The 24,556-nt window shown below is 40.1% G+C and overlaps 2 protein-coding genes across 2 annotated transcripts; one reads left to right on the top strand and one right to left on the bottom strand.

The window, feature by feature from the left end:
- Positions 1-191: 191 nt before the first annotated feature.
- On the top strand, positions 192-2,772 carry TSTD3 (thiosulfate sulfurtransferase like domain containing 3). Its single transcript, XM_056344792.1, has 3 exons — positions 192-642; positions 874-1,033; positions 2,351-2,772. The coding sequence occupies exons 1-3, from the start codon at positions 207-209 to the stop codon at positions 2,412-2,414; spliced, it is 660 nt and encodes a 219-aa protein (XP_056200767.1). The 5' UTR covers positions 192-206; the 3' UTR covers positions 2,415-2,772.
- Positions 2,773-5,754: 2,982 nt separating this feature from the next.
- CCNC (cyclin C) lies at positions 5,755-24,153 on the bottom strand. Its single transcript, XM_056344791.1, has 12 exons — positions 23,996-24,153; positions 23,157-23,263; positions 19,230-19,314; positions 18,917-18,986; positions 17,353-17,404; positions 14,471-14,526; positions 13,202-13,237; positions 11,341-11,432; positions 10,558-10,625; positions 10,195-10,274; positions 8,177-8,295; positions 5,755-7,513 (listed from the first exon to the last, which is right to left on the bottom strand). Exons 1-12 carry the CDS (start codon positions 24,025-24,027, stop codon positions 7,459-7,461), a joined length of 852 nt encoding a protein of 283 aa, XP_056200766.1. The 5' UTR covers positions 24,028-24,153; the 3' UTR covers positions 5,755-7,458.
- Positions 24,154-24,556: the final 403 nt, after the last annotated feature.

Raw genomic sequence — 24,556 nt, 5'->3', positions numbered from 1 at the left:
TCGGAGGGATTCGCAAGGAAAACAAACCGGAAAATGGATTGCTTTTAACCCACCCTGGCCACGCCGCTGGCGCCCTCCCAGCCACGGGCCGGGCCAGCGCCGGTTGAAGGCCTCCGCGCCCCCGCCACTGAGAAGAAGGCGGTGCCGCCCGGGGCGCCGTCTCCTCCCCCGCCGGCGGGGGCGGCCGCCATCTTCGGAGGCGGGTGATGGCGGCCGGAGGCCGGTGCTGGCGGCGGGCGGCGCGGGCCCTACGGGCGGCGAGCGGCTGGTGGCGGGCGGCGGCGCCCGGTGAGGCGGGGAGCGGAGCGGGCGGCTGGGCCTCTCCGAGGGCGGGCGGTGGGGTGAGGTTTGCCGGCGCCCGGGGTAGTCACCGTGTGAAGGTGCTAAACCTCGTAGGGGGCCATGGCCTTCCCCGAGGGGCGGGGACAGTGGGGGCCTGCGCCGGGCTCACGGGCTGCGCCTCCTGGTCTGGTCCCGGCGCGGCGGATGCCACCAGCCGCGGCCTCTGCACCGGCGGGGCGCCCGGCCTTTCCTACCAAGAGCTCAAAGACTTGAAGAAGACCGGCGTCCTCCACATCGACGTGCGGGAGAGGTGGGAGATCGACAGATCCGGAAAAATCCCAGCATCCATCAACATACCGCGTAAGTTATGAACCTGCTACACGGAGGCGTTGGGTGTTCCCTTGGCTTGGCGGTCAAGTCTGTGGGTAGGTGGCCATGACTGAGCAAGGAGGAGCTTTGCTAGGCCGCTGCTGCTGTGTTGCGAGGCTAACCTTTTCCTCCAGAGGAACTAGAAGCCTTACGGTGTAAGCTTGTCTGTGAATGGAGAATAAACAAGACCTCCTTTCCCCCACCACCCCTTATATTTCCCAGTGGGTGAATTAGTGGAAGCTCTACAAATGGACCCAGCGGAGTTCAAGGAGCAGTACAATCAAAAAATGCCAACCAAGACAGACCTTGTGGTTTTCTCCTGTTTGGCAGGAACAAGAAGTAAACAAGCACTTGGTTTTGCCACGTCCTTGGGTTTCAGCAGGTATGACGTGTGTGTTAAGGATGGGATTAGTGCAGCCTCCCCCCATGAAGCAGAACTTATACTTGGCTTCTTGCGGGCAAGGGTAAAATTGTAAGTGTGGGATATGAACTAAACTGGTATTTGAATTAGACACTGCCTCTTGTCTCTGCTGAACATTGAAAGACACCATTGGGTGTTCAGCAAAGTGTGGTGTATTGCCCTGTGAAACAACCCTTCAGCAGCTCTGCATGTGTGCCGCAGGTGACGCAATCCGCTGCAGGACTGTGCTGCCACTGAAGGGTCCTTCTGCTTCTTAGGGGTCCCTCCCCAAGATGTTGTTTCTTTATACAGCTTCATAAGCACTAGTCCTGAGACAGAGGATGACTGGAAAAGTGGAGAACTGCTTGCTTTGGTAGAAGTGCAATCTTAGATTAAATAGTTGATGAAACCACACCCTTTGTTAAGTTGTAGTTCTATCTGTGCAGTTCCCTGTTGACAAAGTACACCTTCACTTTAAGTAAAATGTTGGATTGTTTCCCATAGTAAAGCAATGAAGGCAGTGGCTAAGAAGACAATGAGATTGACAGAGTGAAAGCAAAAGCAGCGTTTAGTTGGCATAATTGTTACACATGTGCCAGGAGAGGTGCCTTGCTGGCCTGAAGACTGCAGAAGATTTTAAAAATTGGTTGTTTGTACATGTTTTCACTGAACTGCAATTCATTAACTGGAATATCCATGCCAATTCTAGTCAAAAGTATGGAACCACATTCTTTTTTTATAAATATGTGGGTTTAATAAGTGTAAAATATCTTCCATTACCTGTTTTTTATGCTGCCTAATTGAAGCAGCCAGTATTGTGTTGCACGGTGGGTTTTTGTTTTCCAGTTTTATGCAGGCTTATGTCAGATCTATAGAGTGTGTAGGTTTGCAAGGAAGTAAAGATCAGTGCACTGCCTTTATTTGATGACATCTCAAGTATTGGACGTAATAACATGCAAATCTCCCACACACTGAGTCCATTTAAAAAAAAAAAAAAAAAGAAGTGGCAATGGGTTTTATTGATCTGGCTGCTACTACTTGCTTGATGCTTGATCTCCAGCACAGTGTAATTTGGAAAAAAAGGCTTGCAGAACACACTGCATGGAAGCAGGCAGTATTAGAGTGCAAGTAATGTCAATCTAGCTCATTGAACCTAGGTGCAAGTGTATTTGATTGCAGTGAATTTCTTCATGGTTTTTTTTCTCTTTTTTGTTTTGGTTTGGGTTTATTGCCATGTCCTCTTAGGCATCTTTTTCAGGAAGAGTCCTTCTTGACATTGTATCTTCTGCATATTTTCAGAGTTCAGCAGTATGCTGGTGGCTTTCAGGACTGGGTAAAACATGAACCTCCAGAGAAAAAATGACTGCCCCAACTGTTGCCCCATCAAGGCTTCAGGATGGTTTGTTGGTTTTAGCAATCAAACTACGTGCATTCCACTTCCAGAATACAGCTAGCTCACTCCTGTTTTCTTGTGTAAATGGACATTCACCTCCAAATAGCCATGTATATCAATTGCTTGGTTTAAATTATATGTAAAGACTACAACATGAACAGGGGACATAATATTTGTTCAGTGTTTACTTTGGGCTATGTTTTTTGGTGAAGGTATATGAAGAAAAACCTAAGTGCTTATTACGCATACCAAGATTTTTGTATGATGTAGTTTATGACTGTTTAAACTATTGATGATAAGGCAAATAAAATTATTCTTTTCCAAATAACTGTGTTGGGTAGTTTCTTTAGAATAGTTAAACTGCAGGTATTCTAATAGAATTGGGATAACTGCCCTGAGCACTGTTCATTATACTTCATGTGTAACTGAAGTTTTAAAACAGTTGCAGTGTTTTCAAAGAGTCCAAGTAGAGTACAGATTTTTAGGTTTGTGCAGTGTGACCTTAAGGCCAAAACTTCACTACTGGTCAGAAAATAAAAAGGGAAACTGACCTGATGATAGAATACTCACTATTGAAAATGTTGTGTGACTCCTTATTTTAAAAGTATATCCTTCTCTATATGTAGATCTGTTTCTAAACACAAAATGCTATTGCATTCAGTCGTCAGCAGTTCCCTCAGCAGTTCAGTAGCAAGTGACAACCTGCCAATATTTGAAGTTATTATTACAAACCATTTTAGGATGGAAAACCTGAGGTGTCCAACTCCCTGCCTTGTTTTTATGCACGTTAATTTTCATGTCTTAAACGTTAAAAAACAAACCAACCCATCCCATCCCTACCTATAATTCTGCATAGTCATAACTTTAAGGATTTTTTGTTTTTTAATGCTGTTAGTAGTTCAGGGGAAGTAGAAAGGTGAATTGCTTTGGCCCTGAGAAAATTTAAGTCATAGCACAGAAGTTGAGGACTCTACAGGACGTTTGAAAAAAAGAATTAAAATTTCACCTTCTGCTGTAATCAGTATTGTAAGCAACGTGAACTTACCCTACAGCTCTTCCATTTGACAGTGCAGTCTGTATGGTGAGAAGAGGATCTAAAACATACACCTTCTCAAATTCAGAGAAATAACTAATCTTACCAGCATTTTATTTTGAGTAAGTTCCACAGTCTCTCTGCAGTCATTCGCTTCTAGAGGACAACTCCTCTAGTTACCACAGCCAGCTGTGCTACCCCAACATTCTATCTTAGAGAGGTTTCTGTTCTCTCATCTTCACTAATAATTAAGAGACCCTGTAGTGTTACTGCCATAATAGTGAGTAACGAGGGCATTTTTCTTTAAAATATCATTGCCTTTTTGGTGGTCTTATTGGTATACTTTATTTCTAATCCATACAAAAAACCCCAAACAATTTAAGAACCGTGATTTAGACATTGCCAAAACACTAGTTTATTTTAACTGATGACTTAGTGGGAGTAAGATGAAATTAAAATGGCAGGATGAGTATGGATGTTATCTTGCTGTGATCAATTACTCTACAATTCTTGCTATCTTACTCTTGAAGGTCTTTTTCAGACTGAAATAGGAAGAATAACAGATGCCAACAGTGCCGTTTCATTTAGCCAGATGCTATTATCTATTAATTTTGCCTGTTTAATATGAGCTAGGTGGTCAGTTTCACAGTGCTGTGGGCGCATGCTCAAAGGGGCAACTGAAGCCTGCTGTTGGCTGCATTGTGCCAGGCCTCACCAGGACTAATGATGCCTTTTGATCTACATCATTAAGATCAGATCGTACAGAAAGTTTGAGATGCACTGAAAATATTTAGCTAAATGTGTAATTAATCATGCCTAGCTGTATTGACCAAGCCACCAAACTTCGCTATCTAGATGAAGAAAGCAAGGAGACCTAATCAACTAAACTTAGTCACAACTTAGTCTGAAGTGGCCAATGCTTCCTTTTGTAGCTACACCAAAGTTTGTTGGGAACATCTAAAACCACATAGCCACAAAAAACAAACAACAGTTACATTTCGTCACATCAAGGTCTGTCTAGCCCATTATTTTGTTTGGCAGCAACTGGTAATAAACATCTGAAGAAAAGCATAAAACGGGGTGAGTAGGTAGGGACACAATCCCCAGATTACTCTCATTTACAACTCAGATTACTTTGATACTTCCTTCAGGCTTTGCATGTCTTGGTATATTTGGGTATTTGTAAATTTTCAACACAAACTCCCAGCAGTCACAGCAAGCTGCATTGGGTTTAACAATAAGTTGTGAGAAGTCTTTCCCTTTGTTGCTTCTCAACTTGCCATTTATCATTTCCATTGGATGCTCCTGCTTCTGTCAGAAGTGATGAACAGTTGCCACCTTGGTCTTCACACCACTGATGATTTTTCTAGACCTCTGTTTTCTCTTCTGAGCTGAAGAGTTGCAGATTTATTTTTTTTTTAATAGGAAAGCCAGTGTATTATACCTCTTTATTTTCATTATTTTTATTAGTCTTGGTAGATTTAGGTTTTATTAGTCTTGGTAGTTTTTTGCAAGGTGTTTCTCAAACTACTTGTAGCTTGTTAAAGTTGATGATCCTTTCTGTGTCTTCCTCTGTATCTTCCTTACATGGATAAAGGTTGCTTTTTTTCCAATGATGCTTTTTCAGTTAAGTAACTTGTCTGATGCAGTTCAGTTTGCTTCCTTTTAGATTTTTCCTTAAGTCTTTTTGGCATAGTGTTTGCTTTGACACTCCACTGTCACCTGTAACCATATAATCTATCAAAACTTTCAGCTGGCTCTCTTCTAATGAGATACCTCATTTTTATGCATTCCTTTCACTTGAAATGAAGCACAGTAAAGGTATTTTTTCTCTCTGGTTGGTAGCAAAGCTGTTGAATTCACCTTATGTTCCATTTCCTGTTGTTCTAATTTACATCTTTTCTTTTTAAAACCCATCATTGAATCCAGTTCCTTTGTAGCTTATTGCCTTCCACTGTTTACACTGGAATCAGAGCTGCTAAAACTATCCCCACCTCCCCAGTAGAGAAATGACTTAAGATGTTTCTATTTACCATCAAGAAGTGCCTGATATTTTAACTCTAAGGTTTACATCGAATAAGTAATTTAGGTGTTAAGTGAAGTCTGCAAAGGCTCTTAAGCAGCAAGAAAACTTAGTCATTCCACCCAGAATTCTTCACTAATAGTGTGAAATCCCTAATTTCAAAACATTAGCTTTCTTCGCAGATTATGTGGTATATGCGAGAAGACTGATCTTTACCTCAAGAACAGCACCTGTTTAAGAACTCCACACAGTGGTCAAGTTGCATTGATTTATTTCTACTCCCCGAGTCCACATTACAAATAGCACATTTTAGACTTCAAGAAACAAAGGCAAATAGCCGAATTCCACTTCAACAATCAAATGTCTATAAAAAGGTATGGATCAAATGGCAACAAGAGTAGCAAAGACCAAAATGTATATATATATCTTTTATCTCACCACAGTGGATTGGGCTTGTTTACCTACAGTTTTATGAAAATAACCTGAACAGAAATAAATGCTAGTAGCCTAATGGGCTACATACACTTCAGTTATATTTCACTGAATGACCAGACAATTACAAAGTATTTGCAAAAACTGGGTTTTTATAAGGGGTCAGTTTTTGGAACCAAGACATATCTTAAAACAAGGGGTTTTAAGATTTTCCCTCCAGTATTTCAGACCAGTGAAATGTGTTGCTTCAGAGAAAAAAAAAAAAGCTGAAAAATGTTACTGCACTTTATTTTTTTATCATTCAATTTTTATACTTGGGCAAGTCAGCATTATCATTCAAAATGAAGTTGTACAGAACTTAATTTGAAACAAAGTTACTAAAAATAAAGAAATGTGATTTAGGCCAATTCCTGACTTCAGTGGGTATCTGCCTGAGTAAGAAACACAGGATATGGCCTTCTGGTTGAAGGAATCTCATTTTCTCCAGCACATAGTTAACCAAGGAATCCCATTTCAGTTATTCTACAGCGTTGCTCTTAACATCACAATTAAAATAACTAGCCAGCATGAAGCTCACCAAAAGCTTGATCCTCTTAAATAGATTCTCTAATGAACCACACAAATTCACACTAACAGTGAAGGCAGACTAACAGTGTATATCTTGTACAAAAAAATCCACCATAAAAATTAGCAATCATATCCAGATTTGTACTTGACTGAAATATTCCAATTGTACTATACAGTACATTTACTTTCAAAAAAAAAGAAATCCTAGTATGTTGGGGTTTTTAAATTCCTAATAATTGAAATGTTTTAGGAAAACTGCAGAATCACTGTACATATTGCACTTTTCTGGTAAGCTGGGCTATTACGCTTCATGGCAAAACTATCCAAATACATCTACTGAGTAAACCAGCATTTTTCTAATCCAAAAAAAGAAACTGAGTTTCTTTCCTGCAGCTTTCATTAAAACTGTAACAATATTCTTTGAATGCTCTTCTAGGATTTGTTTCTGAAAGACTGCTCTGTTACATGTTATAGATCCATATTCATTTTTTAAAAATCAGCAAAACTCAAGGTAATGAATAGATTTAACATAGAGTGCACTATCTTCCTTCAGTCACAAACAAAATGAAGACAACACAAGTCACTAATACAGTTACACTTAGGCTTCAGGTTTCTGTCGCTTTAAAAATAGTTCACTTCAATGGCAAGTTACAATTTTCTCAAAGAAACAAAACCAATATTGAACTATTTGTTTTGAGTGGATAGTGTTAATCTTTTTCAGCTTGGTTTAACATTTGATTCCTTACACTGAAAAATCTTAGTACATTTGTTCCAGCGTCAGAGAAAATGATGCGGTTTTAGAGAAAAAGCTTTCAAAATGCTTGACACAAGCTATTTATTCTTCAAGTTCTTTGTCACAGATGATACTAAAACCTTCTGTCCATGTCATGAACACAGGAAAGATCCCAGGATGTCTTGAGTGAGTCAAAGTGGTCCATAAAGGAATTCTTTGGAATGTCTTAAGATTGGCTATAACTAGAGTTCTGGCTACCATTTGGACCCTGTTCTCCTTCACTGTTTTGAAAGAAAAAAAATAAAATAAAATAAAAAGCAAACCCACATGTCTTCAAAAAGAAGCATGATATTACATTTTTATCTTTCTTTTTAATTAAAAATATGGTACTCTGAAAGTAGTAAAAACCTTTTGAAGCAAAATACTTCAACATATACACAAATAGGTTAAGATATTCTGCCCATTTTCATAAAAAATGCAAAAGTTATTCTCAGAATGCATTAATAACTTCAGTGTATCTATTTGGATAAAAATTTAAGTATATCCCCATGCAGCTGTCTGCTGAATCTACTTCTGAAGTCAACATTTCAAAGTTGACATTACATAAGCATGTGCAAAGGAATTTGCATGCGCAGATTCCCAGTGACATTTAACCACAGTAATTAAATACAACATCAAGCAGGCCTGGTTCCAACGAATCTGGCCCAGCCATGGAGCCCCACACTGCAGCTCCTATTTTCTAAGCTGTATTGATCACATTCTAATTACATTAACAGTCTCCATAAAACAATGAATGTTCTGCTGCTTGCTAGCTCCTAACAATCAGGCTGACTGTAATAGAAAGGTCTGCACTGTAAAAACATATACTATACCTCAAATTAAACATTTACTCATTGTTAAGCTAGTAGTCCAGTTTTTCCATATGTATTAAGGAAATACAGTACCTGTTTGGAGGTGGTTTTGGTTTAGGCATTTTACTAAGAATAGTAGCCATCTCTTTCCTCTCATCAAAGTTCTTCCACTGCTCATACAGCTTCAGAATAACCCTGATTATTTCTAAAATCTAATTAGAAAGAAAAGAGATTCGAAGGTCAGACACAACAGTGATTTGATCTTTGTCATAGTCAGTTTAAGTATTAAACATGCCCCGAACTGAAATTAAGCAGCAGTTTTCATACTACAGACAGAGCTGTCCCACATTTAATCTGGTCTCACAATCAACCATTTCCATTATTATTTTGATTTAACTGTGAATGGAAACCTGAACAGAATACTTTCCTTCCCATTCAACTGTATATACCACTTCTCCTCCCCTGCAAGCTAAATAGCTTTTGATTTATTTATTTTCAACTACTGCCACAGCTTATAACTATGCTACTGGGAAAATACAGACACCCAGCAGCATAATTGCAGCTAGATGACCATGGATTACCAATACAGTAACTGATGATTATCAATGTTCTGTACACGGCAGAGGCACAGCGCAGGGAAAAAACAGTTGAAAACCACATAACATTGGTCTGAATTCTTTCCTCCCAACAAACAAAGAGCCTAGGAGTGTCTAAACACTTGTTGTTGTTGTTGATAATAAGAATGTAATTGTTGACATTTCTTCTTCCACTTCTATAAGCATAAGCATTTTCTACAAGTTTGGACATCTGTCTACTGCACCTCAACTACCTTAATTTTCAATTAAATTTCTAGTGCAATAGTCTACATAAAAGGTGGATAATGTTTGGTTCATAATTTGTTTCATCATTCTCTAAATTAATAAAGTAGACGACTTCTTTTTAATACATGGTCTTGATTAAGTACTAGAACAATATATATCCTTGAAAAAAAAGTCATAGTTGGCTAAGAGGCCCATGGCATTACTGTAAAAAAATCAAGCTTAGATTGTACTGCTGGCATAAGAACCAAGACATGTAAACATTCAAACATGTTCAGTATCAAGCTTATGGTAACCTTATCTGTCAAATACAGGTTGATTCTCCTCTGCTGCCAATTTATTATCAGCCTGCTTTTACACGCATGGCAGCATAATACACAGAGGTCTTGATGCAGCATTGCATCCACACTGTGCTTAAATTTGTAGATGAATCCTGGAATACAAATACGATGCCAGGATATCATCAGTGGTACAAAGGGCCACACTGATGGCACAGAGGGCAATGGTACATCTCATCCATAATGTGCTATTTAATTCCAATCAGTTTCAAAAAAGATAGACTGAAAAATACGTGGAGAGTGAAACACCGTGATAAGGAATATAAGTACTAGTTTGGCTTGCTTGCTGGAGCTAAACAAAGGTTAAAGAAATCATCCTAAAAAGTAAAAGGAACTAGTGAAGATGAAGAACATTACTGCACCTCAGAACCTTATCAGTCTATGAAAGGGATTATTTGACATAGCATTTGCAATAGCAGGAAACTCAACTGAATGATCATGACGTCCCCCTGTTTAATGTTGACTGAAGTCACGGTTCTGGTCATCCTGGAAGTGTCAAGAATGTTTTACACTCTGCTATACTATGCACATTTATTGGGAGAAAATGAGAACAGTATGTAGGCACAATGCTGAAAGGCTAATCAGAAAATCACATGCACTAGAATTTAAAAGTCAAACTCATACTGACAATCTTGAATGATGAAAAACCCTGGGAATTCTTTTTCTGGCAAAAAATGCAAAGGATATTTGGTTTCATATTTCCATCTGAAAATGGCAGCACCAGCAACACCGTGCTGTTATGCAATGGTTCTCCCTTGACTTTCAGGGCGGGGTGATAACTGAATGACCTGACATTGTCTCCCTCCCCAAGAGATCTACCTAATTTCAACAGCACCTAACATATGATCACTGAATGAAGTTCAAATCAGTACCACAGATATGTAAGACAGTAGTTCTATACCCATGACTACCGCTTCTGATCAGTCCACAAGAGGTGGCAGGAATTAAAGAGTACCTTTTCCATATCAACAGATAGCTCAGCAAACCATTGCCTTGCATCCTTCTGCTGGACAACACAGGCTACGTGTAGGCAAGCTGCAAAGATCAGGTAACATGGATGTTGAACAAAGATCCACTCTTGATACAGTCAGAAACATTCTATTTTTTATAAACACTACACAGCTCAACAGAGAAAACTTGGGATTAATATTCTGATTTTTCTTCAAGACTTTTTAAGTCTCAAGGCAACTGTGTCAGTACTGTATGAAACACAAATTGAAGCACCTTATGAGGGCACTCTAAGGAATGCTTGTTGGTAAGACGGTGCACAGAATACATTCATTTAAAGATGACAAGAGACATTACTTGTGTTACTTACCTAGAGCTATCATGAAAGGAGGGTACAGCAGACAAAGATCAGTTCTATATGTGTCATTCACTATCCTCCTGTATAAAAAAGAACTTGTAAGTATCGACCTATTCACCTTTAGACTATATGACTTCAAAAACTGCAGTCAATTTGTAAATAGTCAGTTTCCCAGATGGTAGAGGCAGTAAAGCTGCAGGGCAAAACAGCAAGGGAAGAGATCTCTTCCCTTATGAAAATCTCTCAAAGCCTTTCATTTTTTTCCTTTGTAGTCACAGCTGAAGTTTATCTGGAAGCACTTTTATAGTACCATAAATGTCTTTCTGCAGACGGTGTTAACATATACCATAAAATAACAATCCATGTTTCACAAATACGTTAAGGGCAAGCATAAAAGTAGTATTTTTACTGTCTTTCCATATTTGAAAAACAGTTCAAGACTGCTAACACAGCTAAAAAGCTCCTACATACTGCTTCCACCTCCTACAAGATACAACAGAAAGCCAACGTTTGTAGAAACAATACTTCTACTCATGGTCACCAGTAGTGTAAAAACTTGTGCTATTAGAGCTAGTCTAAAAATAAAAAATAGACCATTGCAAAGTAAACTCATTACAGGGTTAAAGACAGAACACGCTAAGTCAGGGACGTATACCTGCACAGGCTAACTAGGGCACCTTTTGTATTCAAATATGGCTAAGCCTACTTTTGGTTAACCATCTTTGAAGCATAACTGTTAGAACACTTGCTTTCTTGCTGAAAGGAGGCACTATTGTTAACCACTGTCTTCATTACCATGCGAGAGGTAGCAGCATGTCTTCTTGGCCCATATCTTGCACATATTGGAGCAAAGGTCTATAAGGATGATATACTATCAAACAGCAGTCCTAGGAAAAATGTCAGTGGGATAAAAGTTAAGATTACAATGCAGAATGTTTTGTCAGTTCATATTAAAAACATTTGGTTCACAAGTCAATTACTGATTATTTTTTTTAAGCAGCTTTCCAACACCTAACCCTGCTCTAATGAGGACAGTGCTCTCTCCAGAATACCATTACATAGCATGGTTGCCAGTCTGTCAACGTCCTTCCCCTAAGAGAGAGAGAAAGCCACATCTGCAGCACACTGAAACCTCATTTGCTTACAAACCCGTAATTCCCACTTGGAAATACAAAACACTGCCAAAAAACAGTCTGTCACTAAAGACCATACACAGAAAGCATGCCAAAATAATTGACACTGGTTTGGAAAAAAGGAAAGAAAGAAAAAAGTCCACTGCTCTCAAATCCCCTCTTTTCAGGCCCAGCTTGGTGTAAACAAGAAGGAATAACCCTCGCTGAAAGCAGCCAACTGTATGGATACTATAAGGGAAAAGCTGCATTAAGTTACATGTGCTGAACACTGAAGCACAACACAGTTATTATCCATACTATATATTGCATAGCATACTGGAAAAGTAAGTTAATCCCCAAAATGTAACTTCTTGCAAATGCAGTTACTTGTGATAAAACTCCTGCCTACAAAACTCAACAGTTACTGCCGTGTACAGCACCAGTATCAAGGACTAAATCTAAATGGGATATCTAAAAAAAGAGTTATAACAACTGTAGGCACAGACAAAAAAATCCCTGGATCTGACCTCCTCTGTGTCCTGTTCCCAAAACACATCCTTTCTTAGTTGCTGCCTAACTCACTAGGCTCCTCCCTGGTTTCTCTCTCCTTTTCTCGGCACTTGAGCAGAACTACTCTAGTACAGCAAGCTGGGTGCCTAACCCATCCAAGTCCAACCCTTATGAATAAATTAGGCACTAAGCCCCCTGAGAAGCCTGGGTTGCATTCTTCCAACTGCCCTAGAAAACACAGCAATGGGATAGCAAGCCTTACAAAAAGCAGGTACACCTTCTTTCTGTGAAAGTGGCTGGAAGAAAATGTCACATTGCGCTCCCTTCATCCACCAGCCTAATAGTTACAGCACCGCCTCAGGAAATGGGAGGCCCTCAGGTTTCTTCCTCACAGGACTGAAACCCACATCTCACTTCCTAGAAGATGTCTCTAATTACCAGGTTATACATTAGCCTGAGTGGGATACTACCCACACCTTCTGCTGAAGCTGTAACGTATATGTATAGCTCCAGATTCTTCCAGGCAAGAAGAGGAGGCCATAGAAAAATACAACCCTTTATGCTCCTGACAGGCCACTCATCTGGGGAAATAAGGATACTGACTTCCTAGTCTCTGCATCAAGACTTAAATATAGTTACCTTTCTTTTAAAAACAGAAGCCATCCCGGAAAGAGAACTTAGGCTTTACCATTCCCAGCAGCGCTCTAATCACTAGGATGCAGAGCTGTACACACTCTGCCCCCACCGCTCACAGGCTGCCCTCCTTACTGTTGCTAAGTCCAGCCTCAACACAAAGAGGTGAGAATGCCCTCACTCAGCCTAGATAATAGCACAGTAATTATGGCATTCTGCTGAAAATGTAAATGTTAGACCTTCATGGACATCATTCTAAAATTGGAGTGGGAAAAAAAACAAGGCAGCATAATGTGTATTTCATAGTACAAAATTCACAATATTATTCATCAGTAAAAAGTAAACTGAGGCAACAGTATTTAAAAAAAAAAGGGTAAACCACAAAAAAACCCACCACCTACCATTAATTCTAAGAGATAGAATTCACATTCTAGTATCTGCAAAGAAGTAAAATCACAGTTAAAAAGCAGCATGTTTCAGACAGTAGAAACAATTAACTGGCATTCAGTTTAACATCATGAATGCACAGGAATTCTCAACACATTTCCAACAGTGATAAATGCATTTCATCTGAAACTACAAGACCAAAGAAAAATCAAACTATTATTAGCCATTGCCTTACCACGATTATAACTTAACTCTAGTCATAGTAACAATGCATTTAAACATTTTGGATCAAGTTTACTATGAAAGACTACTTCACAGACAGTACTTCTCTGATTTATTTCAACACCTGGCAGCAGCAAATCGTTCCTAGTGTATAAACATTTAACATCAATAGAGAAGTTCTTTTGTAGCATTAGAGCCTCTTTATCAGGCCACTAACATGCCAAATGGCCTTTTGAAATATTTTCAGATTTAATTTCATATGAAATATTCTGTTCAATTGTAACAACTAAATCAGCTCTCATTTTCCATAGAGCTAGTGATGTACTAGTGATATCAAGGAAAAGACAGGACCGCTTTGGCTACAGGAAAGCAGTACTCTGAAATATATTTCCATTTGCCTTTATCTATAAAATAGCAGCAGCCCAGTTTTATTGCAAGGTCTTAAGATATTTTATATTCTGATGTATCATTTGGCTTTCTAGATTGGGTGAAAAGCAAATCAACAAAAAAGTAGTATTTGTCACAGTCAATCTAAAAATAATGAGATCTGTTTAACTTTCAAACACTACAGCACAGGTCAAAACTGGTTTCAAGAAAAATTACATTTCTCAGCATTGTGACTGAGAATGCCTTGCAAACCACTGGTAAATCTAAATTTTAAATAACAAATAAAAATTATTTTTAAAAGGCCATTACATTTTACAGGCAAAATAAAACTGCTCATGTGTGCAAGGGCTATTTACCTTCCCTGGAGCAATGTATTTGTAAACAAGAAGATTCAAAAAAAGCTAAATCTCTTTTTCTATCATACCATATAAAAATTATTATTTCAGTCACCCAGTCACGTCACTTCTCTTTATAGCATTCCTGTCAATGATTTAAGGAAAGGAGATTATGTAAGATTTATTACTTTAAAACTAACTTTCCCAATAATCTATCCAAACTAATTATCAGCAACCTGACATATGAGTATGAAAAATATTTTTTATCTTAATTTCCCGCTAACAATTACTTGTCTTTTAATTTCTTTGATCAAGTTGTATTTCAAACGGCATACTTACATGGTTCATCCTATAAGGAAACTCCTTCGGAAAGGCATATGAAAACCTAGTTTTCACTACAGTAAAGAGAAATCAGTATGTTAAAAATTATGTAATTAATACTTTTTACTTCTTTCCATTTCTATTAATTCATCTGTATATAGCTCTTAAAATCCACTTCGTTGCACAACCGCTTGCAGTACAAAAGGTTTGTATTTGAAAAAGAAAAGTTATAAAATTCAAGATCCTGAAAGGAAAATACACCTGAAATCCAGATTTGCACAGATACTCTGCCAGAGTCATCTGTCTGCTGCTTTGGGCACTATTAAATCTTCTGGTTAACAAGCAACTAGCTTATGGGTACCTAACTTCCCACAAGTTATCATTCACAGAGCTATCAAGCTACTGATGTCACCCCAAATGTGGTGATCTCTTCAGGATCTCAGTTCCAATGCTAAATCTAACTGGATTTTTCAAGTGGGATTTTTTACATATGCTTGATCCTTCAATATGCAAGAGTTTAAACCACTAATGCAGTCTTCAAAAAGCAAGATCAATGGCAGGGTGAGGGAGCTCAGCCAAGAGATCTTGCATGTCCACCATGTAAAGATTTTGGATATGCAAAAAACAGGCTCAAATGCAAAGCAAGAAGTCAGCTCACCACAGTGCAGATCAATAATGTCCTAGGCACTGGTTATCAGACATTTCAAGGGTGTTTCTCTCTTTGAGACAGCTAAGCATATCATACGATTCAAGACACTTGCCTCCAAAAGAATGTTAAATACATCCTCTGTTTTCTAGCTTGTGATGATCACTGATTTAGATACCTAGTTATCTTCATCCATTTTACACAGAAAACAGGTACCAATAGCGCACTGATAAGAATTACATTAAATTGCAAAAATCAGAATGATCTCATACTAGAATGCTGAGCAAAGAAAAACTTAAGTACACTTGAGATACAAATTTGAGATTTGTACAAATGAAACTTTTAAAAAATCTATTTTAAGTCCTTTTCCCCCAAGGAAAACAGGTAATATTTAACACCCTGGAAGTCGACAATATTCCTTGTATTAATGACAGAAAGCATACTATGAACTGATACTACCTCCAGAAAGTCAGACGTTTGCTTTGATGAAAAGATAGCATCGGCCCTCTGGACTAAAGACTTCAACAGTTAGACCTATGGTGGACTTTGCTAGAAAATTTCCTGTAGGACAGTAAGACTAGGCAATTGGCTGTAAAATTTAATTATTTCAAGAAAGAGAAGAATGAGTAAAACAGGTTTCCTAAGAAGCACACAAACTGAAAAGATACACAGTAAAAAAATAAACCACTTTGAGGGGGAAGATATGGAAACAAAATATTTTTCCCACAAAACAAGCTGCAGACACAACCATATGGAGCTGTCCTTTTAGTAAGCTGTGGAAACAGAGCAAAAAGCTTTTGAAGAGGTTGCCAGAAACCAATCTGAGATTATTTTCCTTACAAAAGAAGCATGTGTTACTAATTTCATGTTTCTACCTAACAAAAAGCAAACAAATCTTTTCAACTGGCCACTATTTTGCTATTACCCCTTTTGTTAGCTTTCTTTTACTTGCCTTGCCTCTTTTTTTTTTTTTTCCTTTTGTATGAAGACCTCCAGAAAAACCTGCTGTGTGCTACTGTAACAACCCTGGTAAAGTAAAGCCAAGTAGAATAAAAGACCCAAAAGCTACAAAAAAGCCTGTTGTCTTTTTGTCCCCACTTCCATGAAATCCAGGGTACTTATCAGGTTAAGCAGGGCTTCTAGGTCTGAAGGAAGAATTGTGCAGGAAATCTTCTGTGGGATTCCAAGATTCATGATTTTCAGAAACAGCACAGCTCAGGACTAGAAGCCCAAGTAAAATCAGCTACTGCATATTTACCAAAATCCATCTAACTTTTTCATTGAGGCATCAAAACTGCCACATTTATCTGTGCTTTGAGATGCTACTGATGTAAAAATAGCAACTGTTATTGTTAAATCCAGTACTGGTATTGGTCATGCTGGCACTGAATATGTGTTTCAGTTCCTGGTGGTGGAACTGTCATACAGCCAGCCCATGGACTGATACACTTACTGCATGTGGAGGCTACAGATGCAGCCAGTCACCTGTCCCCTCAACGGCTAAGAGGGATTTTGAAAGCGCTGACCTATATTTTGAAAAGCACAGCCAGGAATTGCTTATTGAGAGCAGCTGGACCTTCTGGGTCAAATTATAGCATTCAGTTAAGGAAGCTATCACTTTAAGACCATGATGGGTGAGATGCAAGTTACAGGAACTGGGAAATGTAAGGCAAGTGGGATTGAGAATAAAGTAACTACAGTGTGATTTTATTGCATTTATTTGTGAACAATATATAGGTTATTAAATGTATTTTTAGAAATAAGTACCATGTGCAAAGACTGATTTTATGATGGCAGAAAAAAGGATTAAAAAAATAAGAAGTTATATAGCCTAGCAAAAATTCTGAGAACATGTACTTCCATGGAGCCATACCTTTTATAAAACAGACAAATAAACCCCTAAGTTTCCAGTTCCACCTTTGAGTAGTTCAGAATTCAATTTACTACTAGAGACTGTTTATAAACCTCAGTAGTTTAATTCTATTACTTTGTTTTTATTTATGCTTGGCCTAAGTTCCAACCAGGATAAACCAATACTAATACAGAAAGGACCCTTCTGTTTCAGTATTTAGAAAGGGAAGTTACTTATTCTAGATGGCTTTAACTGGCCCCTAGCAGTCAACATGCAAACCTCCCCATGACTTGATAAAAAGCTACCTTCTAAGAACAAGCAAATAAAAAAACTCACAAAGAAAATGTCTGATCTCCTTATAGAGATACCTAACTAAGTATAGTGAAAATCACTGATACTTACATACAGAAGTAGCAGCAGAAATCAACCTTGTATTTGAAACAACACCAAATTCCTGAAGAAAAAGAATGGTAAATAAGGTGAACCACCTGAAATACCATATATTCGCACTGTTATCCCATTAAAATAATGGCTTCTTACTAACTGGGCTTATTTATGCAGCATTTCTTTTCTTTTTTCCCCCACCCCTTTTTCTTTCCTTTTTTTTTTTTTAGTTAAATAGGGTAAACTCTTCAGTAAATAGTTTTTCATTGATTAGTTACTTTGTTGTTTGAGTTGTGAGGAATAGTTAACACTTATGAGAGCTACTAAAGCCACAAAAGCTCAGTTAGCTAACAAGCTACATATAAAATAGACAAGAGGGCTTCAAGAAGGCATGTTGTTACTACTTTACCCACTTGGAGAGAAAACTGCCTTTAGAAATCTGTCATTAACTACCTTTTTTTATTAGTTTCCATGAAGCCTTAGCTCCTTTGCTGAGACAGTCAGCAAGCTGAAAACTTCCTGTATAGTGTTCTTTTAGAGAAGTGCATACCTGAATCATTATTGCTATATCTGCCCTCTAAAGTTGCAGGAGCTTTAGCATAAGGAAGGCTGCACAGACTTGTATTTGTTCTAAAATACAAGGTGCATCTGTATATATACACTCCATGTCTGTACTTTCTTAAAGGCATAATTAATAGGCTGATTAAAAAAACGACTTTCTCCAATATTCTGCATCTTTCTCCTTTCCTTCATCTCTTCCAAACACTGAAAGGTATCACAGTATTTGTACAGACAACAGCATCACATGTAGACACTGGTTTAGCAGGACTGCTTCTACCATCTACTAGGTATTTGAGTTCCTCCTGTAAAATTCATTAGTGCTGACATATCATAAATTGGCCAATTTGATTTTTTTCCATTATGCAGACACTTCTCAAACAGCTGAAAAACTTCTTGCATTACAGAGGATTAAAAGCAGCACCCAGCTGATGCTAACCCTTGTCCACAGTCAAAGTGGACTTCTAATAGTGGAGGAGTGGAGCCTTCTCACCACTATCCCTCATGGGTCAGTTCCTTCTTATAATTTCTCAAAGACAGTGTATAAGCTACAACATACTTTTAATTCAAGTAATGAAAGTGTGGTAAACTCTGAGGATCCCTCACTATATGAAAGGGAAAAGGATAATAAGGAAAAAATTTGAAATTATGTTTTAAAGTTTGAGTAAACATAGATAAGGAAAAACACACCAGAAAGGAGACACTACACAATGTAAGATATAGTGTATGTAAATATGTAAACACTATCACAGTGAAACAGCTATTTAAAATACCCTTTTCAATTTTCAGACACCCCTCAGGGTTAGCAATTCAGACAAAGTAATGAAAGATCAAATACTAAATAACATGTTTGAAGGCCTTCTCCATGTCCTTTTCTTAAATGCTATAGAAATCTATACAAAAAAAAGAGAAGGTTTCAACCCCCAAACCATGAAGAATGACAAAAAATTTAAAAGTCCTAAACGTTTTCTCTCTCTCTCATACATCACATAATTTTACATTAAAAAATTGTAATACTTCATACCTCTACTTTGGATGCCAAAAACACACACGTAGGAGCCATTAATACTGGATCTATACTTTTTAGGGAATATCTGAAATGTTATAACAAAATTATAATATGTTGTTTCATACATGTAGAACGATTAATCTATTAAGAGCACCACACTTCCTTTTGAAAACGCAAAGCTTAAGTTAACTTTATTAGCATAAAAGCTTTACACCATCCAGAAAACAAAAGTGGCACTGTTTTTAAGACAGAACTGCATTTTAAAAGGGCTACCAAAATGTGCCTAGCAAATGTTTTATTCTTGTACCGTCATAGTAAACAGTCCTACCTGGCATAGAATCTCTTGAAGTAGACTGTAGCAGTGGCAATAACTTGTTGTCTTAATTTAAGATGTTCACCTAAAGCCTGGATAACTTAAAAAAAAAAATTAACAAAAGCTTGAGTTGAGTTTTTACAACAATCTGACACCAAAAAGCAAAGGACCTCAAAGCATGACTAGTGCTGGAGATTCTAAGGAGCAGCAGCACAGTCTTCTCCCTGACTTCAGGTACATTGTTCTGGTGAGGCAACATGTTGCTGCAAACCTACAGACCTGCAAGTGAAGCAGCAGCACTGCATCCTGAAGCTCGTGGACACCTTCAAAAAGGGAAAGATAACTTGACTTCACTGTGTACGAAGTGAGTATGACCTTTAAGAAGATGACAACACAAATCTCAGAAGGGTAAAGCTTGGGTATTCCATTTTTGAGCAAAACAAATTAAACACTTAAAATATAAGCCCATGGCTTTTCAGTGCCATGCAGATCGGATGGGGGTTTTTTCAAGCAACTAAAGCTGCCAACACAAACATGGTCAGTAAATTTGGCAGAGACAGCAGGTGTTAAAAAAATGACATATTTAGTCTAGGGAGAGGGGGTGGGAGACCAGAGGATGCAGTCAGCTGCTCCATCACAGTGGTCCTCTGCCAGCTGGCCAAGAAACAACCCTGGTGTCATCTGTGCAGGTAGCTCTTGTTTGGCCTCCCAGGCAAAGGAAAGGTGCCAAGCAAATTAGATGCATCAAGCTGGGATTAAGAGCAAGGGTTGGATACAGAGAACGGCACAGTGAAACATAAGGTTGTTACTTGTTATTTTTCCCATACTTCTTCATGGCCATTACTCTGAGCAAGGCTCAGCTGTGTGAAGACTCCCTCTTCTTTTTCACATCCCTCACCAGAAATGTCCAAAGCAATAATTTAAAATACACTTAAGTATATATTTAAAATACACACAGCAAGATCAAGACAACAACCACCAATGGGAAAAGCAAACAATTCTGTTATCAAGCATCGCTAAATTCCTACTCTCTACTTAAGCAAGCAAGTCCAGATTTTTTTCCTTGTACTCTTATCCCGTATCCCTTGGGAACAGTCAGGGTACACCCTACTCTCACTTTTCATTAACATCACAGCATTTTAAAACACACAAATATCAAGGACATTGTTGGCTAGGAAAGGGCTGAACACAGGAGGAGAAAACCACCCTGAACAGCACTGGTGATTGGTAACTTTTTTGTTTCCCACAGGAAAAAATAACTAATCTGTCACCCACTATGATTACCCAAAGCCACATTTAGTCCCTGTCCATGTCATACCACTCTTTTCCTGAAGAGAAGAATGGCAAACTGAGACTAGTTTGCCAGTGACAGTAGCACAAGCAATACTGCCAGAAAGGAGGTTAAGCCTGGTATGCAATGTCTGTACAAATGTTAAAACATTTATCAACATACCTTGAGAGGTTTGAAAGGATTTTTCCCTTTGATTTGACTATGGGGCTACAAAGCTGTCCTACTACTAGGGCATCAGAAAAATTCAAATATTAAGCTAAACAGAATTCTCCAAATATGTTTCTTACTCCCATGGGATTTTCAGAACAGTTAGGCCATCTGCTGTCAGAGAAAAATCAAGTGCAGTTTAGGGAAAAAAAATGGACAAGAGCCTAGAGAGACTTAATGAAATGGAAGCTTGTATATGCTGGGACAAAGTCCAATACTTGCAATTAATTTTTAAATATTTTATAATTATTAAATACAATTAAATTTATAATTATATAAATAATAAACTATATAAATATTAATAAATATAAAATATAAATATAAATAATTGCTATATAAAATATACATTTATAAATAAATATAATTAGTTATTAAAATATAACTATTGCATTATTTATTTCCTTGTGTTTACAAAAAAAAGTGGTTTCAGTGGCTTTTTTTTAAATCAAAATTGTTTCAAATCTGGTATCTTGAGTAGCCTGTAACACAAACATTACAGCTTCTGCCCTAAACTACAAAGGGAAATCAATTAATGCACTTTTTAATCAAAAACTCTATTAAGACTCGGTGATCCAAAGAGAGAAATGAACATCAATTTCCTTTTTTTGAACTATTTTAGAAGATGATAGTTTTCCTTCTCTACAGTATTCTAAGTAGTTGCACGTGGCCATACAGCCAGTTGGTGATCTACTGCACTTGTTTTCCAATGAGGAGGCAGCAGGAAACGGCCTCTCTCCAGGCAATTTTTGGGTTGCTTTAAGGAACAACCATCTCCTGGGCAGACACATGCTAAATGTGACAAGCTGTGGCTGAGACTTGTATTCCTACCCAGGTAATGCACAAGGTAGGAGCAAAGAAAGGGAGGCTCTATAAACTCAAAGCAGGGTCCCTCTTCAGAGGCAGGTGATGATACAACACGTACCAAGGGTTTGAACATGGCAAGCTCTGCCCAAGCTCCCACCAGTACAGTACACAGTCCCACCTGACTGTCCTCCCCCCATGAAGATGCCTCTCTTTGCTACAGAAGGGCTGAACGCCCAGCAGCACTCTCTCCTCCAGGGTAGGCCACGTCCTTACACACACAAGGGTGATACTGGCAGAGCTGTTCTCCAGCTGCCACATGTCACACACTGTACCTTCAGGGGAGACAAGGAGTGCCAAGGAAAAGAAGCCTGAGAACCACAAACTGAAACCACCCTGTCTACTTTATAAATCCTTATTTACTCAAGAAAAATACTGAAGTGGAACATTTATTAAAAAAGCCTATTTCATAATTCAAATTAACACTAGCGAAAATTAGCATACAAATACAGATTTAGAAATATCAGAATCCCATCTTCTCTTTTTGCATTATGAACTATGACACTTTGTTTTAAACTCAAGGAATTTCAGGAATTGATCAAATAGGTAAATCATTGCTAGCTTGATTTCCTGGTGCCAAATAAGCAATAACACAGGTGTATCCACAGCAATCACATGTGTAGCATATCCAGTTATTACAAAAACAGCTAAGCTAAGGGAGACGCTGGGATAAAGATCTTCCACAGATATCATTCCAGCACTGACATAAATTCTTCCAGGGACCTTGGGAAAGTCATTTAACTTCTCTGTCTGGCCAGACAGCTGAAAAAATAAGCATTCTGTACTTTAAAGGACTGCTGTGAAAACTGTTTAAAGAGCTGCCTGCAAACAAATTACTACTCTAACAATACTTTTTGCTTAGGGAGATTTTTTTAAAATGCTGAACAATTACACAGAAAAGAGTTTAAGTGCCTGCGTAAACTGATACTCTCCAATGCAACTATTCATATGGTTAAATGCTTTGCAGGATCAAGTAAGTCTTGGATAACTTCACAGACAAGCCCCAAACTCTTTGGGAGAACAGGCTGCCTGCCAACAGCTATTAAAAACTTGTAGACAATCTGAGAGCCACCCGGTGCTGAGGAATCAGTCACGAGGCAAGACACAGGCTGTGGCGCAGGTCTTAAAGAATGTAACTGAACACAGATAAGTTTCCAAGCTTTGCAGTTTAATGGGCCTGCACAGGTCAGCTCCAATACTTACCACAGCCTAAGAGCCCACCTAGTCTGAGTATCAGTGCTTGACACTGAGCCTTTAATATGCTAGCTTAGCAGTTTCTGCTCACTTCTCCTCCTTTTGGTAAGAACTTCTTGAAGATAAGAAAATGTACTACGTTTTGTTCCATCACAGGTTAAAACGTTGTATCTACTGCTAACGTGTCTGTAAGTTCTCCTGAAATTGCGTTAACACAACTAATAGATGACAATGTTATTGATATTGCAGCTCATTGTTAAAACAGGTTGTGAAAGTATATGTAATACCATCGTGAAAACATTACATTCTCTAAGCAATTCAACCTTGCATTTAAACATGGCAGATACTGTACAGATTCTGTGGCAGAAATAAAAATAAAACAGTTTTACCATTAGTAAAAAATATCTGTAGTTTCCAATATTCTTCTTCAGTCAGAAATTTCAAGTCTTTCTGGCGTTCCTTCAATAGATCTTGTTTATCCAAAATCCACTGTAAACTGAAGGGAAAAAAATTTCAACAGCTTTGCCAACATGAGACAAAGTCGCCTGTACAAACAGGCCACCGACTAAGGCTGGGGGCTAAAGGGCTAATGACCGTTAACCAAGCCACATAACAAGCTTCACAAGCAGCGCTCACTAGGGCTTTCGAAGTTAAGACATCTGAAAAACCAGCACCCGGCAGAGGCTGCGGCCGGCCTGTGCTGGCAGGAACCGCGGCAGCTGCGCAGGCCCGCGGCACCGCCGCACGCCAGCAGGGCCTCCGCTGCACCGAGCCCGCCGCCGGCACCCCCGTGCGCCTCGACGCCCTCAGCACCAAGGCTCTTAACGCAGCACAGCCTCGGCTGCCACCGCTGGGGATAGGCACAGCACAGCCCTGGGACCGCCACTGCCCGCACCCGGCCGCCTGAGCCCACCGGCCCGCTCGAGCACTTCCGAAGCCACGGCGGGGCGAGGCCGGCGGGCACGGCGGCAGCGGGAGAACGGCGCGGCTCCGGCTGCTCTCGCCCTCCAGCCCGGCTCCCGCCGGGGCCCCGCGGTGGGCAGGCCCCGCCGCCGCGGCGAGACGCGGCCCAGCACCGCGCCGCTGCCCTCGCCCCCGCCGGGCCTCCCACCAGAGCCTTGGCCCGCTCCCCCGGCCCGGCCCCGCCGCCCGCCCCTGCAATGAATGGACAAAGCGCGGCGGCGGCCCGTTGCCCCCTGGCCCCCCACCCCGCGGCCGCGGCACCCACTAGTGCGAGCTCTGCCAGAAGTTCCCGGCCATGGGGAGGAGAGGAGAGAGGAGGAGGCGCCCGGGCCCGCGATGCCCCGGCCCCGCCGCGCCAGCGCTGCCGCCCCCGCGCCGGCAGCAGGAAGGAGGCGGCCGCCGCCGCCCCGCGCCCGCCGCTGCCGCCGGCCGGCAACATGCGGCACTGGGAACCGTTCCCCTGCGCGCGGGTTCCGCCGGCCCTGCCAGGCCCCGCAGGTCCGGCTGGGGGCAGCTGACAGCGGCCCGGTGCCGTGGCCTAGCTGCCGCGTTCTGACGGCCCCCACAGGGGCTGCCGGAGCCCCGCCGCCGCGGGCCGTGGGAGCCGCTTGGGGTCCCGCCGCCTGAGAAGGGCGCCCTGCGCCCCGCTGCCCTCAGAGGCACGGGGCGGCCTGGGCCATGAGGGACCGCCGGAGACCGTCCAGGCCAACCGAAGGGGCACCTGCCACCAGACCAGGGACCAGACTGCTCAAAGGCACGTCCACCCTGATGGGACATCCACAGCTTCTCTGGGCAACCTCCTGCACTGTCTCACCACCCTCATCAT

Source organism: Falco biarmicus, chromosome 6 (genome assembly GCF_023638135.1).
Source record: "Falco biarmicus isolate bFalBia1 chromosome 6, bFalBia1.pri, whole genome shotgun sequence".
NCBI lineage: Eukaryota > Metazoa > Chordata > Aves > Falconiformes > Falconidae > Falco > Falco biarmicus.
Note: the sequence above shows the minus strand (reverse complement) of the source record. Positions and strands in the feature narration are given on the sequence as shown.